Raw genomic sequence first — 18902 nt, 5'->3', positions numbered from 1 at the left:
CAGATATTTTGAGAAATGATGTTACAAAAACTATTTTTAGAAATATTTTTTTCAGTTTCAGTAATACCACAGATAACAGACGTTTAGGCTAGAACAAAATTTCTTAAAAAACCTGTGTAAACTTTCACTATTGCCATCTACGCAACTGTTTGCTACACGTGTTTGACAACTGCACTCCAACTGCATTGCGTCGATCACTGCGCCATCTACAAACGTTTGCCAAACGTGTTTCAGAGTCTGTTTTATGCGAAAGCGGTTATTTACACACGTTTCGAATCGTGCCTGTTCCGACTGGGGAACGGTTGTTATCGTTGAGGGTTGAGCCCGCAGTAGAAATCGCTAGGTTTCTCTGCAACTCAACTGGAAACTTCTCGATGGTGGTGGAGAGCAATCGCCTTCGGAATGGAATTTAATTCTTTTGGTCCTGAAAAGGACCCTTTAGGCGATTCTTGAACCTGGGGCGACATTATGGAACCATTTCGAATCGACCTTTTCATACAAGCTTGCATACAATAAACCTTTCGTTGCGAGATGCGCAATGCCACCCCTGGTCGCTGGCTGGCGGCGAAATAAAGATGAAATGCTAATAATACTGCTTTTTTCACCTATTATATTTCCTTCTGGTGCTGCTACTGATGCTCGCAGTATCGCGGTTAGAAATTAACTGGCCCTACGCTAATTATCTGTGCTAAATTTATAGTACGGCTGAGTGGCGTATTAGTTCGCTGTCTTCTTATTATTATTGGTGGTTACGCATGCGCTGTGACGGATGGAACAGTGCCTAATCGTCTGCTATCTGTGTTTTAACTATATACATCAGGGATACAAGGTATCTTTTTCAAATGTCTTACCATTTTATTAAAAAATGTCTTCATTTGTTTTCAACGACCAGGATTCTGAATCGGTTATTAATTCTGAGCCAGAATTCTGCCAGAAACCAGTCAGACATCCGAATAAATTTGTCTTCAAAATGAAAAACACGTCTTCACCACATTTCAAGTCTTCAAAATCTCGACAAACATATGATTACGGCCTAAAAGCCAACTGTCAAAATCCACTTTGAATGGAAATTCTAGACAAACCGTTACTAGTCGAACACAGTTCACAACAGTTTATGAAAGATAAAACTTTCCTCTTTCATTTACTACCAACATCTGTGATTGGCGTGTAACGGTTTGTCCGGTATTTCCATTCAAAGTGGATTTTGACAGTTGGCTTTTAGGCCGTAATCATATGTTTGTCGAGAAATGAAGACTAGAAAAACTCTAGAAAGAGAACTGCGGAGACTCCATTTTGGGTCGATTGGATTCGCGTTTAGCTGTCAAAAAACGAATCCAATCGAACATTGCCTATCCTTATAACATTGGACGTGCTGTCATACAATGCCGGGGCATACGTTGCCAAAAATGCTGTTTTTTTCTCCGCAGTTCTCTTACTGAGTTTTTCTAATGAAGACAAATCTTCAAATCTTGCATCTCTGGTTTACATGCCCAGCGAAAGGACATTGTGTGGATAAACCTGGGAACTAGTGCTGTCCCACATTACCGCGGCAGATGCGGCTGTCTAATGGGAGACGAATGAAATGCAGGCTCAGATGCAACAATCAGGCGGGTGGCTGTGTTCTTTGCCGTGAACATTTGCTCCGCCATTCGCATGCTTTTAGCCTGCCGTTTCTACGCCATCCAGCAACAATCGAGGAAAATACAGAGGGACGTCGGGCGCAGAAGGCGACTGAAGACTTACGGCCCAAGATCAAGTAATCAGAAAGTCTGTAAAGTCATTCGGTAATGATTCGGAACACTGGGATTATTCGATAACTATGATTCTGAAAGCAGGCAACTTTCATAACCCATTCCCCGCCAGAGCAAACCAAAAAAGCATGTTTTTCTCAGTATTTTTATGATTACAACATGGTATTATGATGTATTATGCATCAAAAAGTAACTTAATCTATACTTTGTTCATTAAGTATAAGAACCAGTTCGATTATGTTCAAGAAAGTAGTTACGACAAAATTGCACAAGTCATATCTGAGTATAACATATGGTATCACGCACGGTAAATTGGTTAAGCAGGTATAAACTCTTATTCGGCAGTTTTCATGAGACTACCCACGATAAGATTTGGTAAGGCCAAACCAGTAACGCGTTTGTATTATACTATCTTCGCATAGTACAAATTTAAACAGCGATAAGCTCTACATCAGCCTGAAATATTTTTCTAGTGATAAATATTGATCACTTTCTCCGCAAGACTTTATTAATCAATATGGCAGAAGATAATTGATTTCAAAATTACCATCAAATGGTAGACGAGGGTATTTTACGCAAATTCTCCCATTTGTCAGTCTCATATAAGTTGTAATGTGGTTGCCGGATTCAATGCCAGGGTTAAGCACTCTCGACTCTTCTCATTTTGGAGATTTATTACTGAAGCTAGTGATATTAATTCGTCTATACCAGCAAAGTTTTACAGAATAGAAAACATCGAAACAGCCGTCAGGATTATCAATGGGTAAAACAGAAAAACACATGAATCTGTTTATAATTAGCACTGCTTCAGCAACTTTCTTTATTAGATAATAAATAACATCCATTCTTTCATGTTAACAAAAAATCCTTGCAGCGTTCTATAATAGCTCTTATAATGCTTACACTGTACGTTTGTTGGCTTACCAGTTTCTTGTTGTTGTTGTTGCTACACGTTTACACAATATCTACTAAATTCGACTATCCTCACCAAGACCATACAAAAACCGTAATAGCGTGAGAATCATCATAAGTGTAAAAAGTTGTAGGAAAGAATAATTTCATGTTGCTTTACGTTGATTAGATGCTCTAGCATTACCAAAGAGTAACCATCTTACAATAAATAAAAATTGAATTGTAATGTGAAAGCTATACGTTTTTTGTGTAGTTTCGACGGTCCTTGTCTCTGACAAAGTTACCTAATTTCATCATTATATTGCTATACTTTCCAATAATTTACCGAACGAGTTACTGACTAACGACCTAAAATAATAATAATAAAAGAAGTGCAAGAAACTAAACGTGGGATCCCGATCACTCGAGTGAGGCTTTTTCGTTACGTTACGTACGAGCTTAGCTGAATTGCTATAGTAGTTTGGCGATAGTAGTAGCTTGTACTGTTCTGTCTAAAGGTAGCGAACAAGCTACAAAGCGTCATACAAATCCGATTACTGATCGATAACGGTTATCTCCACCGGCGGTATGAATCGCCAGACGTGCGAAGACGACGACGCGTGATCCCCCGTGGAGCTAAGCGATCGACACTGAATGTCCGCTTTGAAGCGACCGGGCGTGAAAAAGAGCACCGAACATTCGTGGAATGCTTTCTCGTCCTTGTTGAGAGAGGGGATGAGGATGCTGGAACCGATTGAAATAGAGAGGTGATTATTTGTGTTTTATATTCAGAGAAGATAAAAACTTACTGATTCGGGCCGGTCATTGTGACCCGTGTCTCCAGCCGGTAGTTGTGATGCCCATTCTGATAGTCCTGATAGAACTGAACCGAAAGCTGTACCTGATGCAGTACTGAAGCGGACAGATTGCAGATTCCGACACTCAGTGCCATGTACTGTCCCGTCACGCAGGTTACTTCTGACTGGGGAGCCACCGCTTGGTTGTCGACTTTTACCTCTGTAAGTGTGGGAGGTTAATAATAATTTGTTTTGTAAACTCATAAATTGACTTACCCCACTGCAACGGTGGTACCGTCACTAGATCCAGCATCGTTGGCGAAAGCGTGATGCCTCGCAGTGAAGCAACACCACTGCAGTCCAATCCCGGCAGAGACCATTTCAAATTGACATGCTCAGAGATGTGTTCGGAGCATACCCGTTCCGTTAGGTCAGCCGTGTCACCGCTGGTGGTGGTCACACCGACGCCACTGAGTATGCTGGGATGACCATCCACCGATAGGCTATTCAACGATTGAAGCTGCTGTTCCATTGCGGCCAAGATTCGCTCCAGTGGACATCGATCGACTGGCACGGGAACACGACAGCTTTCCTTCGCTTCGATCAGTATTGTCTTGTTCGATGTGTAGTTGAGGGACATCTCCTGAACGGTTAGATTGACAACATCCAGTACCAGGTAGAATTGGGAAGGGCTAAAAAATAAAACGCGGTTAAAAATCGAACAACGAAGAGCATTTTTATACTCACATTTCCGCTGACAGTACATCCCAATTGGTTATCTGTGCACTCGGCAGTAGTTCCACATTGAATGAAATCGCACATTGTCTGCAGAAGCCTTCCTGCATGCCCTCTCCTCCAGAGTATTTGAAACGCAGTTGCGACTCCAACTGCCTGGGCATATGCCCTGTTGCTATTCCCACACTTAGCGTTGCTAGCGAAGAATGACCCGAGTGCGACGATCTAAAACTAGACGTCAACGGATCGTTCCGTCGCTGGGTATTAGTTGGTGAACTGATCCGACTTGGGATGCTAGGATTCCCACTGCCACTCATGGTACCGCCACCCATAACACCTCCGCTGTGAGATGCCGTTAGACTCTGAGGTCCTGCACTGTTTATACCATCGTGGTGCGAAAACGCTGGCTGTCCGGTCGCAACGGCCCCCAGGAAATCAGCCTCACCGTAAATGATCAACTTGAAATCAATACTCTCGTTCGGTTTAATAGGTAGCTTCGACATCAGCTCATCGTGTGCCAATTGAAAGATCCGATTCTGTAAATTAGCATCCATGTTGGAGTGAAACGTTGCATCAATGTACTCGATCAGAATGTTACTGGTGTTGGTCAGAGTCACTACGCATTCTCCCTTTTCGCCGTTGTACAGTGTAATGCTGGCGGAAGTTGTGACACAGTCTGCATTTGGCATTCCACTAAAGGTCGCAGTCTGTGGGAGGCTTGTCTTTAGTTCTAACTTTGGAAGCGCAGGAATCACATTCACTTGGTAGTGCGTTGGCAGCGTGCGTTGCCTACGGTGCAACATGTGCTTCAGACGACAGTTCGATTTCACACCCAGGGTATGAGTGCTGTAACCCTGGATATCAAGTTCACCCTTCTCGATCGGCGTTCCGTGCAGTGCCACCGTAGTCAGAATGTGCGGTGGTAGCATCACCGTTTGTGGGAACGCCTCAAAAACGACTCCTGTAGTCAGAAGGCGAATATCCGTCACTTGAAGCTCAAACGGCAGGGGGTTGGTCAGTTTCACGTTGACTTCGCAGACATCATGCTGAATCCAGTTGAAGGAAATTTTGCTATCGTCCTTTGCCTGCCGACGATCCATCGAGCTAAAGTGGATAGGTGTGAACAGAAAGGGACCCTGGTCCACTTTAGCTATTACGATCTGGCCACAAAAAAAGAAAAATATTTTATTTTCAATCAACACCAACAATCGTCGGTTCACTTACCTTCACCGGTCTCAGATGGGACGGTAAATCCTTCACCTCCAGCTGACTGCACAGGGGTAAATCGGTTAAATTGGCCGGTGGAATTACGGTCCCATTTTCCAGCACCAGCGGAACTGGCGCCCCTTCACACTGTGAACTTAAATTCTGCAATTGCAATGCCATCTCCTTCTGTTCGTGAGTCGTCAGATGTTTCCACATTGTCTGCAGCAAGAATGTCATGTGTCTGGTGGCCAGTGCTGGCTGACCCAGCCTTCGAGCCGTTCCGACAAGCTGCTGGAGCAAATCGATTTGTAGCACTGGCCAACCGGTGTTATTCTCCAGCACTTCGTGTGGTTCCAGTGTAAGTTTGTGACCAGCAAAACTTTCCAACATCAGTCGATAACTTTGGCCCCAGTCTGGGTTTGTGTTGCTTACGGCTACGTGACGCCAGGCAGCCAATCGCTGACAAAATGCAGCCTTCCGATTGTAACCTATTTTCTGATATAAATCCGTGAGAACTTCGAACCTCCTGACCCGTTGCAGTTCACTCATGTTCAGATTAATGTACAGTACGTTCTGGAGAAACATGGCTACGTCCAAGTTCTTTCCTTGTTCGATACAGATCCGTGCCGCTTTCAGAGCAGCTTCCGTTTCAATTATTCCAGCATTACGATATTTACTATAATTGATAATAGCTTCTCTGTAACGCAACGGAATATCATCCGGTTGAAGAATATTCGGAGGAAATTTTTGTGCCGCTGCTGCCGTTGCGGATTTGTTCACCAACGTACCGGAGTCAGTCAGGGAGGAAGAACTACCGCTAGCCGTACTACCTCCGGAGCCAGAAGAAAACGTCGAACTGATTGACGAAGCGGACGAGTTTGAGGAGGCCGATGTTTTATCCGGAATGGATGCAGTTTCTGAGTTAAGATTGATCACCATATCAGTTTTCTTTTGACCGACACTGTTACCGGTGATTTCGCCATTGTAGCTATTGTTTGAAAGTAGCTGATTTTTAGCAAGGTTAAATTTCTGAGGAGACGATGAATTGTTTTCCTGTAGACTAGAGTTTCGTTGAATGGACATCGCGTAGCGGAAATTTGGATACAACAAAATTGCAGAGGCGGCACACAGTCCTTCGAAGGCCGCACCAAGCCAGAGCGAATCGCTTATGGCACGTAGAGTTTCACTCGCAGTATGAAAAAAGTTCAACGATTCGGCTACCAGGCCAGCCTGTAGCGTTAGGTCTCCCAAATGCTTCGTCATTCGGCCGATGCAGCGCTTCTTATTGTTTCGACTTTCAAGATCTAGCCCAACGAAATCTTTCTTTTCAAACGGAGCCAACAGCAGTGGCACTTTATCAATCTTCTCGCGCGTTTTCTCCAGCCGCTTGTGTTCCAAGATGTAATACAGAGAGGTAATAAATTCTGAAATCTTTGTTTCCAGATTTGAGCAGGAATCGTTCTCCGGGTAGAAAAAGGCTCTACTTTTGAAGTTGGACGGCGTCTGGAAACAACTTTCAATGGTAGCGTCCTTTTTTTCCTCTAAATTGTTTACCATTTTGTGCAGTTCTTCACAGCCCGGTCCGAACAGCAAACATCGTGAGTCAAACAGCGTATTAGTGTATTTAACCTTGAGGGACTCATGTACCCGGCACAGTTCATTAAGCTCGTTTTGGTTGTCAAATTTGCCAACTGTTATTAGGCCCAATAGGCGTCGATGGGTTTGAAAATCACCCCAATCATTATTTTCCACCGGATGCTCCCGTATGTAGCGAACCCAAATATCTCTCGTCGTTCCCGGAGAATCTTTAACGGGAAATAAAAAAAATTACTTTCACGCAATCAAACACATCTAGATATTACTGATTTACCTGGAATCTTAACGTTGTTCACCCGCTGGATACGTTCAAATACCCGCTGCAGTGACCGTGGTTTAAGGGGACCGATTCCACGCACTAAGATCAGCAGGCAACCATGGTGGTAGTGATGCTGTTCGTAGTCGGGGTGCGCCATTATCGGGTCTCCTGGTCCTTGCGATAACATGTAGCTTACGGTCGATCTCATTTAAGCTTCATTTAGTAACACTTTTTGCGGATCCTGGATCGGGATTGATTTTCAACTTCAATAATATCTTTCAAACTACAACGACCAATACCGAGAGACGCAATTCGTGAAAACAGGTGTTCCACTCTGGTGCCTGGTAGGACGTCTCCGAAATCAACTTGTTTTTATTCGAACCAAGAAGAAAGCTTTACCATCTTACGATCAGCTCTTTCACTTTGACACATCATCTTTTTCGTCTCACACTGTTTCGATCTCCGTGCCGCTTTTCCCTTTCCTGTCCTTTCTTTGCTGTTGAAAAACCTGCTGTTGTTTTTTAGCACCACTGTACGGAATGTCTATAGTTTTGGGGTGGATATTGCAAGAGTCCAATCGAAACTAACACGAGATTATAGTCGCTAGGTTATACTTATTTCTAACACTAATTTCAAATAAACGATGATAACTTGGACAAGTATTACTGGAAACTTCAATTGTGCGAACAAAAAAGGTTATTTTGCAACATTTTCCACTATCGCTCGCACAAATAAACCATACCAAATTTTTTCTTCAACGATTGACATTCGTACGTTACGAGACATAAAAACAAACTCGCGTGAACGGATAACGTGTGTTACACTTAGCGAAATTATAATACACTCCTGGGAACACTGTAACCGAAATAACATACATGCTCGTTCAGAACAACACAAAATTGAGTGGCCTGCTTTTCAATTTCATAAAAAATGTACACGCAGAATTTTATTTATGCATCGATAGCATACTTTCCTATCTGCCTCTCGTTTCTTCTGCTGTAAATTTTATGCATTGGACATATTCGGTCATCCACTCATTGAATGCTTATTAGAAGTTTATGCATGAAAATGCATAAAATCACAGCAGAAAAGAGACGGAAATAGAAAGTATGCTAACTATGCATATTTTTGTTTCAGTTTCGGACCTAACTGCTGATAGCCAGTTGTTTGAAGCCAGTTTCGAACCTAGGTTATGCGCCACTGAACTGAAAACCGGGTTGGGTTCTAATCTGAAATATATTTCGGGTTCGCTCACACCACCGCTGTTTTGCGAGAACCCAACTCAGTTCCATTAAAAACGTTCGCTTGATGCAACTAACCTGGGTTGGTTTCTAGGTTTTCAATCGAAAGCGACATGAGAAACAAAAATATGCATAGTTCCCATCCGCATGATGCTCCTTTACGAACGGCAGAAGAATTTTCTCAAGACTGGTACACTTGTTGATTGATGACCAGACCGCTTGGCTTGAACCACGGCTTTGAAATCCCTCTGTCCGATATGGTGATGTGCACTATCACGTTTTTTTTTTTCAAATTTTTGCTTAAACTTATTTTTTACTTCGGGGGTGTGACTTATCGCTGCATTAGTAGCTGTCATTTCCTAAAATGTTTGTCTTCGAGAACGGAAAGTAACTTTCGTCGTCCAGCACAAACGACGTCCCGCGGTAGTTCTTCGTCATCCACCGGCACCAGTGTTGCCACAATTAAATCTGTACCGGGAGTTGAAAAATCTTTTCTATCTGTACTCTTCTATAGAATAATCTGTACCGGATTCTGTACCCAAATAACAACAAGGTTGTTTTGCAAAATCATTTTTCTTATACATATTATTCATTCGGGGAAATCAAACCAGACATTCTGACTCGGTTGTTTTATTTGAGCTGGAATTCCGAAAGAAACCAGTTAGAATTCCGTGTGAGTTTGACTGGGTAATATCAATATCAGCTCCAGCTCAAATTCTCGCTGCCACTTTGTTTGTAACCAATGGTGGCCAACAGAGTAGCGACAAGAAGCTGAGATGGAGCTGGTAATATCGATAGAATACGAGAAACCTGCTTGGAATTCAAATGGAGCAGGTCAGAGTAAATGTATGCACTCCGAGAAGATTCGCTAGGCTTTCACTTAGACATCATCCCTTTGATTTGCTGGAAGCAGGTTTCTCGCCTATCGCATTCTAATGTCAGCTTCAGTTCAAGCTCAATCAGTACCAGCTCCACTTCTAATTCTTGCCATCACTGCTGACTAACAGAACGTTTACCTGCTGTTTACTGGGATGCATCGCAGGTTTAACTTTTTTTACCTTGCTGTCATGTAAAAAAATCTGTACTTTTTCACAAAAATCTGAAATCTGTACCGTACAGAATCTGTACCAAAAATGCTTCAAAAATCTGTACCTTTCTAGATAAATCTGTACTTGTGGCATCACTGACCGGCACTGCGATTTCACGATTGGCATCTTTACGCAGAAAATATATGTAGGGGGCGCTACATGCTTGAGGTGGATGTTTTGCGAATAAAAATTTAAACGTTATGCCTATTGATTTTACACATAGATTTTTGCAATTAGCGGAGGCAGATAGACACTATTTGCTGGCACATAAACCTAATGTGTGTATTTACAAGACATAATAATCTTACATTCACATTTCATAACTATAAGGCACATAAAAGCCAATTCTATAACAATACTCACATATAACTTATGTGTGCGTATACATTGTTTATACAGTTGACACATAGCAGGTATGTGTGCGCGTGATAACATTAGCATTTCTTCTTCATATGGATTTTAAGTGATTTAAAGCAAATAGAATTAACGTTTGGATTTTTTTTTTTAGTGAATGAAAGTGAAGTGGAAGAAAACTAATTTCGTTCAAAATGGTAATAGATTTATTATGCAAAACAGGGATAATGTAGCATATTTTTAAATTGTTCTTTATGAACCGGCGAGGGGCGACTCACTCTAGTATTTTTGATTCAGGCTAACGTATTGAGAGACGTATTTGTGTATTTTTCACGAAATGACATCTATTTTGTGTATTGATGAGTATTTGATCGATCGTAGCGGTAGGCCCCTTTGTCTGCTGTGTCCAACGCGAAGCATCTATCCACGGCGCTCGAACAAACCAACGAAAAAGAGACGTAAACTGGACTGTGATAGAAAGGAATGCTGACGAAATACTATTGACCGCCGCCGGCGGAGGCAAAACTAGAACTGTTCTTTATTTCGTTTCACTATAAGGTACAGTGATGATATATTTGCGTTGTGCAGTGTGAAATTGGGATGAGGGTCCAATCAGTAATTGCATTCTGCCGCAACAGTATTGATTATTTCTTTCATAATTCTTCCGTATTAGCGCATTAAAAACGTATTTGGGTATTGTTCACGAAATGCAATGTATTATGCGTATTGGTGAATTATTTCATAATAGACCTTTCTCGTCAAAAAATTTTATATGATAGGATGCTTCCTTTTTATTCCCCAATTCGTTACTGCCGATTGCCGCGATGATTTGGTACCTCTAACTATTGAAAAAATCAAAAATAGTGCAAGCTGCTCATTTAACCCCATATTCTGAATACCTATCTTGCCTTGTTTCCCCGTATTTTTACACCATTTGGATGAATTTCCTGTGGGGAATACTAAAAGGATGCCAGATCTGCATATATATTAGTAAATCTGCAGATATTGCATTTTCACTGCAGATGTTTTGCAGATTACAAATATTTAGCAGAGCAAAGCCTATGCCAGCCAATTTATACACAAGCCTTCAACATTTTTGATCTTTTAAAATATATACATACTACATTTCTATGTCAAATTTATTGAAGATTTTTGTAGCAATCTGCAGACTTTTATATTTTCACTGCAGGCTATTGTTTAAATAGACCTGGCATCACTGATGCTGAAATGATTCATTCATATACCTGTCAAAAACATAGAGCATTGCATGAAAATGTATAACCTCACTTTTCTGACAGTTCAGTGTGCTTGTTTACCTAAGACTTGTTTACATGGACTTTTAAAATTTACATTACTTGAATACTTTCGATGCTCTTTGAAAGACTATCAACTCAAGAGGGATGAGGATTGGAACAATGGGAACCTGGTGCCACATTATGCAACCAATTCGAATCGACCTTTTCACACAAGCTTGAATACAATAAACCTTTCGTTTCGAGATGAGTAATGTCACCCCTGGTTCATACATTGACCAATCGGCGCTGGATGCAAAACCCGGTGGCATATGCTGAATCGTAAGATCAAGCATTGGGCTATAAAACGATTGCTTTCTGGATGATGGATAAGGATTTGTACACATTTGTTTGTTTGCTCGTGGGTTAAGTCCTAACAAGATGATCCGATTTATTACTCATTTTTAGGTGGTGAAGTTTACCTGAACTTTATAGGTAATGAATTCGGTCGATGATAAGTTGTTGAAATGATCGTTCAATACCCATACCGAAAAACGTTTCCATTGGTCAGAATGCCTACCAGCGTATGATAGCTGCAAACATGAGGACAACAAGGTTATTGCTTTCGAATGGAACAATTATTTATTATTCGTGTTCAAGTTCCATTACAGCAAAAGTTTCGTCGATTGACGATTATCGCATTGTCGTTGATTTAGCCGGCAAATGCAAAACAGTGCTCGGCACTTACAATAAGGAGTAAGAAGGATTTGATAGGAGTGATAAGAATGCAGAGCATTATACAATCTGGAGGGAGGAGAAATTATATGTAAATTTATATTATATCCCGAGTTGCCATCATTTTTGCACCGCAATAAAGCTTTCTGCAACTACTGTCTTGTTCAAATTGGCAGGAAATAACTAGGCAGCGAATGATAAATTGCATAGTCAATTTATTTACTTTTTCGGAAGGATAAGTAATTAGTATGTTGTGAATATATATGTGTCGCCGGTGCCGTGTGTTATGGTGGTACCGGACGGAACCGTTGGTCAGCAGACCGTCCTTGTCGCACTGGTCATAGATGCGACGTTTTTGCCTTTCTCAATAGAAAGGTATTGCAATTGCTCTGAAAACCGACTTTTTAACGGAGGCCCGGAGGGCCGAGTGACATATACCATTCGATTCAGTTCGTCGAGTTCGGCAAATGTCTGTGTGTGTGTATGTATGTGTGTATGTATGTATGTGTGTGTGTATGTGTGTGTGTATGTGACCAAAAATGTCACTCATTTTTCTCAGAGATGGCTGAACCGATTTTGACAAACTTAGTCTCAAATGAAAGGTGCAACGTTCCCATAGGCTGCTATTAAATTTCTAATGGATACGACTTCCGGTTCCGGAATTACAGGGTGATAAGTACGAACACGCAGAAAATGTCGATTTTAATAAATTCTGCAATGAATGTATAGAGGTGAAAATTTTTCCAAAATATGACCACAACTGCTTCGATTTGTAGTATTAGGTCACTAACATCCATTCAAAGTCTATTTGGCCACATTGGCCACCATCCTCGGTTCCGGAAGCCCCGGCGGAAGTATCTAAATTCAGAATAATAGTCACATCGGTTTCTCGGAGATGGCTAGACCGATTCGACTAAACTTGGCCTCAAATGAAAGGTATTGCGTCCCCGTAAATGGCTATTTAATTTCATCCCGATCCGACTTCCGGTTCCGGAGTTACAGGCTGTGGCGTGCGATCGCATAGCAAATTGTGATTCAAACCGATACTCCGATGAAAGCAAAAAAGGTAAAAATTTCGCTAAAATGTCTCTCAAACAACTTAAATTTGCTGTTCTAGGTCACCGACGGCCAACCAAACTTTCGTTGACTACATTAACCACCATAGACGGTTCCGGAAGTGCCCGGGAAAAGCGGCCATCTTTCAAAATTTACGAACTCACATCAGTTTCCCGGAAATGGTTGGGCCAATTTTCACAAACTTAGTCCCAAATGATAGCTATAATATCCCCATAGATGTCTATAAAATTTCGTACGGATCGCTTATATGGTTCCGGAAATATAGACTAAACCGTCCGGTCACATATGAAATTCCCATATAAGCCGGAACTCAAATTTTTTTTTCAAAGGGGGGACCTCATGAAATTTCAGAAGTCGAATTCGTATTTTTGATGCCAAACATCTTTAAAATGCATGAAACGTCGAGATTTTATGTTATCTCCAAAAAAATTTTTTTTTATAAAAATCGAATTTTTGGGACTTTGCCGATTTCCGACCTTTTTTCAGTTCAATATTACCGTGGCTTTTTTCTTTTTCAAAATTTTAGAACTCGAATAATGATTTATTTTCCTGTATATAGTTGTCATGTGATGTATAATAATAAAATGTAATATATGCATTTAAAAGTTTTTAATGAATATAAACAACGCACACATTCTCGTGATTCATGATTGAGAAAGGCACAATTGCACCGCTAGGTGGATTAAAATAGGTTTTTCTCATCTGATATCACTTGATATGTTTCGGAGATCTGTCTTAACGCTGTCTACTTAGCGTAGGATACGCGAAACCGCTGCTAGCTTTCGTAAGAAAATTCCTAGCTGCTGCTACTCTATCAGTCTCTCTCTCGACTGAGGACTACAATTTCGGTCGACTAAATTGTGCTATGAAAATTGTACTTCCTGGAATTTCACCTAACGAGATCAATTCATTGTGAGGAATTTCGCTGCGTTCCAATAGTGCTTGCCTCTGTAGGTGATGATGTGTGTGGATTCACTTCGGCAGCCAGGTCTTATGTTTTGGGTAATTTTGCTATCTTATTCTGCTGAATAAATCATCTGGCCAAAGCCTCTACCTTATACTATGATCACTTTAAAAACGCATTGCTATTTAATCTTGTAGCTCTTGGCAAGTCAGTCCTGGCACTGTTCTCGACTAATCCTGGCACTATACCGCTGACGTCGCACTTATTACGGTGATCTAACTTGGCGAGAGCGGCAGTGGTTTCGTCGGAATTGTTCACTCGACAAGCAGTAAGTGCAAGGACTCTGCTACTTATGCCTGAGCCCCTCGTTGAAACCTTCGTCCTGTCGGAGTGTTAGCTTCGTCCGATACCGGAGCGTATTGCTGAACCGAAGCAGTCTGCTACTTGCTCCTTCGAATCGGAATCGCTGAATATTCCCGTTAGCCGAATGTCCAACGTGGCCGAAGGCAAACCGATTGCACCAACCGTAGCTGAAATTTTGGCCTTTAATCCAAGTCCCTGCCATTGACGAGTGCGGCGCAGGTTGGACCATCGGTTGACTCGGTGCCGGACAGGGCGAACCAGCTGCAACAGGAGCGGACCTAGTATGGGGTGTAAAGGTCATCAATTGCCATAGATCACCAAAATGCTCTGCGTGAACATTGTGAACAAAACAAACCAAACGAAATTGATCGCAACAACGATAAAATAATCTAAATTCTACCCAAACATTTGAAAATGAGAAAAAGGCAAAAGAAGTTTTGGTCGAATTCATTATAATTCTATTTAAAAATTGAATACTGTTTTATTTAGTTTGATTGCGCATCTTGTTTACATCAGACACACCCCTTAATTCATTGAGTACGTATTTCACTTTATAATCTTTTTGGAATCAGTTACAATAATCCTTTATAATCATTTTATAATAAGTGTATTGCTAGTTAGGACTTTTATATCATCCGGGCTCTTTTATAATTTGTTATAAAATCATTATCAAAATTCTTCATAATCCATTGTTGCGTTATGTTTATGTACATGGCCAGATAGATAGTTTTTAAATGGGACGGAACGTGTGGATACGAAAAAACCTAATGTCAATTGTAGCCAGGGGGAGCTGTCAAATGCAGCCAAAGGGAACCGTCAAATGCAGTCAGGGGCGACTATCAAATGTAGCCAGTCCATTTAAAATATGCGAGGAAGAAAGAGTGGCTATGCAAGACAAGAGATAAAATAAACAGAAAAAAGAAAAAGAAAACATCTATCCACAGGTTCTGTCCCAGAATTTTAATAGAGAACATCAAAATTCGATTTGTTTGCATTTGGCAGTAGGCCTTTTTCAAATGTTTAGCTGGAAATTCCTTGCTTCTTCAATGAATCATGTACAAGAAAAGTAAAAATGTTAAATTTAACGGAACAATGTATGATGCCGACATCAATTAAAAAATACAGCTGAGCGACCTTGTTGGGAAAGTTAACATTTGGCTACGAACCAAACCAAGTTTCTCATACTATGATCGAATCAACAAAAATTCCAAGATCATGTAAACAATCTCTTTGAACTGTCAAAAAAGTGAGGTTAAACATTGCCATGCAACGTTCTCCACCGAGAGGTTCACTTTAGTTTGTTTACATATCCAATGAACATTGTACCGCGACTCACCACTTCATTTGCCGCGTTGCCAGGAAGCCAAGCAAAAATATACAAAACAGTGCTGCCCAAACACATATTTTGAGTCCCACCATTCTTGCAAAGGTGAAAAAAATACTCAACATTCTTGCATTTTTCAAATTTAAAAAAATCATTAAAAAATCACGATAGCTCTAAAAAGTCTCATTTCAGCGGAAATATTCTTAAAAATGTGTAGTCTTTTGAATAAAAATAAGAAAAAAGGGGGTTAGGTCGGACGAGAAAGGTCTATTCTTATGGATTAGTGTCTAGGGGCAGATCACTTGCGATGCATTTTTAAAAATCAGCTAAATTAAATGCATTTCTTTCCATCAAAATAGAAATTCGTAATGTATTTTGCGTTGCCAGCAATGTATTTTGCTTTGCGTGTAAGACGTCAAAACCCTACAAAAAATTAGCCCTACATTCAACAAAACATCGAACAAAGTGAATCAGCGTAGGACGTTTGTTAAACAAACTTTTCTACGAGGGAGTGCAAAGTTGATGCAAAAATGAAAATTAAATGCATTTTTTCTAATTTGATGTAAATTTGTTATACATTTCTAGAGTGATCTGCCCTTAGATTAGCGTACGAAAACGTACAATTGTATGCACGCATTGTATTTTTGTCGAATAATCAATTGAAACCGAATGTTACTGAATTTTGACGTTATTGTAGAATGCAATTAGAATAATTTCATAAACGCAAATAATAAAATTAGTGCAAATGGAATTACCAGTGATTTTTCAAGATTAACGAACAATTATTCAGTATTATGCCAAATTTTATTATTTAAAGAATTAGTGACTTCTTCAGTTTGCTTCTACTGGTGAGAAGCAGGAAGCGGGGAGATTTACCAAATACCCGAATAAAAATGTATAACGGAATTACAGTGATTTTCATTGTTACATTACAATGAAAAACGATGTAAAAAGATTAGATATGTTGAAAAATGTACAATGAATATACAATCAAATTTGTTGTTTCTACAATCAATTTCATTATAAATACAATTTTTACATCGAAAAAGGGCGGTCGTTAAGCGATGTAACAATGAAAAAATTGGCTTTTTTCCATACATTTTGAAACCACTTACAACGATTTAGAATGTTATTCTGTTGTAGATTTTGGAAGTCAAAACGTTGATTTACATTGTTTTCACAACAATTTTACTTGTTTTTTTTACGGCGGATTTACTGTTAAATTGAATTTCCAGCAAAATTGTGATTCATACATTTTTTCATTTGCATATTTTTATAACATAGTTAAATTGAAGTCTGTAGATGCTTACATAGTATCTTTTCTCAAAGTTTAAATCGTTTCCTACAAGCGCATCGCATACGGGAACACGCAGCCTTTTTAATCTATGCTCAAGAACGACACACTCACCATTGGTAGGAGCAAGAGCATAATCTTGTCAGCTGAAAAATTCGCACAGTAAAGTTAGCTAACAAAACCTTTAGCAGTCGTGGTAATATTGAAACATATTTCTACTTACTTAGTTGTCATGTTCCGTTGAATAAGCTCCACTACCGCCAAGAGCTGTTTTGTTTACATTTTGACAAGGTATGTCATGTGTTCTTTGGATATTTATTTACAAACGGAACATCCAGAACACATATGTTGCTGATTCTGGGTATATGTCGGGCAATCACAAAATTTCCCATCTAGTGTCGCTCTGCGCACTTTACCAACCATCTCCGTTAATACTTCCGCATCGTTGTGATTTAATGTCCCATTCGTTTCTGGAAGTGTACAATCGACCGATACAGTGCAAGTAACGTACTTCAGAAATCGTGGCATCAGCTGCTTCTTATCTCATGTCGACAATGCAGGCCAAAAACTACCCGGATCAGTGCACGGTGCCCCCGATCCCGTAAGGAATTGAACTTTAAGGCCGCAATCAACTGGCGTCGATCGTACATGTCGCCTGTAAATAAAAATGTTAAATTAGATTTCTTATATTTATCATATTTGTATATTATAATATCTACTTACTAAAGTTTTAAAACCGGAAAATATTCCACGAAGCGGACAAACGGAACGCCATGGTGAAAAAATGCGCATAAAAATAACAACAAATATTGAATGCACGAGAAAGTGAATAGCATCATTTTTGTGTAAATTCTAAGAAAGTGCTGAAAACCAAAACGTTGATGTTACTATAAAAAATATTGTTAACAACAATAACTGTTGTAAATTTAATGTTTCTACTAACAATTCCGATGTTACGTTCTGTTCGGGTATGCTGCTATTGTTGAACCAAGGCTGATGAACATGTAATTGAAGTAAACTTTATCTTTAGTTTGGTGAAAACTAATTAGGCTTGCTGAATTCTAATTAGGCTTACCTAATGGTAATTTTTTAGCAACGCGGTATTATAATCACTGCAGTATTATCTAAATTTATTTAAAAAATTGAGATAAGCATCTCAGTAAAATTGAGATGCTCCTCAGTAAAATCAGCCGAAATTCCTACTGGTTAGCACCAGACTCGGTTGTGTCACTAGAGCCTGAATTGTACTTTTGTGCCAGAGGTTAATATTGCTCTGGTGGTCTTTGTTATTCGTATATCTGTTCACGCTGCTCTAAAAACCTGTAGCTTAACATGATCAAAAATCCTCGTCTTACAATATTATGGCGATAGCTCAGTTGGATAAAGCGGCAGTCCAGTTAGTCGCAACCAACCTCTCATCAGAAAATTGCGTATACCAAAATGAAATTGCATCAATCGATAGAATTGAAATGTGAAAGGGAAGACATTTTTTTCAGCGCCAATATTTTATACATCGCTAGATCTAAAATATGCATGCCACCATAATCTGTATAGTTCTTGAATGGTATGTTGTCAAAATGTATATGGAAAATCGCATATTTTGGTATGGTGACTGTTCTTAACGACCCGTTGTTTGTATGGTCGAGCATGGAAAAACGACACTGGTTATGTTCGATATTATACCAGGCAATGGTTAATCTATTGTTGAACGAACGATATTGAAAATGGTTTTTCTACGTTTGATGCAATGGTTGGCATATGGTACAGATTTATGCGGGTACGCAGTTCACCTATGCTCGAAAATGTAAAAGATGCTAACTTCTGCCTTCAAACTGTCGACATAATAACAAATGAATGCTTTTGTTGGTGAATGAATTTATATTTCCTCTACACTCAAGCATTCGATTCTGCATGAAATTTCAGTCAGTTGGAAAGAGAATGAATGAGAGAGGCGTTGAATCTGAATGTCGGTTTCGGTAAATGCAAGCAGAAATAGGTAACTGATTTTGAAATTTGGTAACACTGCTCGTAATTTGGATTCTTATGTTTTGTATT

General features: G+C 40.0%; 1 protein-coding gene and 1 long non-coding RNA gene across 2 annotated transcripts; both read right to left on the bottom strand.

Moving 5' to 3' along the window:
• Positions 1 to 2542: 2542 nt before the first annotated feature.
• On the bottom strand, positions 2543 to 7992 carry LOC131679138 (protein brunelleschi). Its single transcript, XM_058959733.1, has 6 exons — positions 7251 to 7992; positions 5399 to 7185; positions 4187 to 5334; positions 3716 to 4131; positions 3452 to 3659; positions 2543 to 3386 (listed from the first exon to the last, which is right to left on the bottom strand). Exons 1-6 carry the CDS (start codon positions 7441 to 7443, stop codon positions 3197 to 3199), a joined length of 3942 nt encoding a protein of 1313 aa, XP_058815716.1. The 5' UTR covers positions 7444 to 7992; the 3' UTR covers positions 2543 to 3196.
• An 8581-nt stretch (positions 7993 to 16573) lies between these two features.
• Positions 16574 to 17692, bottom strand: LOC131679271 (uncharacterized). Its single transcript, XR_009303818.1, has 3 exons — positions 17571 to 17692; positions 17071 to 17502; positions 16574 to 16993 (listed from the first exon to the last, which is right to left on the bottom strand). It is a non-coding gene; the product is annotated as an uncharacterized LOC131679271 (long non-coding RNA).
• Between the last annotated feature and the right edge of the window lie 1210 nt (positions 17693 to 18902).

This window comes from Topomyia yanbarensis, chromosome 2 (genome assembly GCF_030247195.1).
Source record: "Topomyia yanbarensis strain Yona2022 chromosome 2, ASM3024719v1, whole genome shotgun sequence".
Taxonomy (NCBI): domain Eukaryota; kingdom Metazoa; phylum Arthropoda; class Insecta; order Diptera; family Culicidae; genus Topomyia; species Topomyia yanbarensis.
This window is presented reverse-complemented; position numbering and strand designations above follow the sequence as displayed.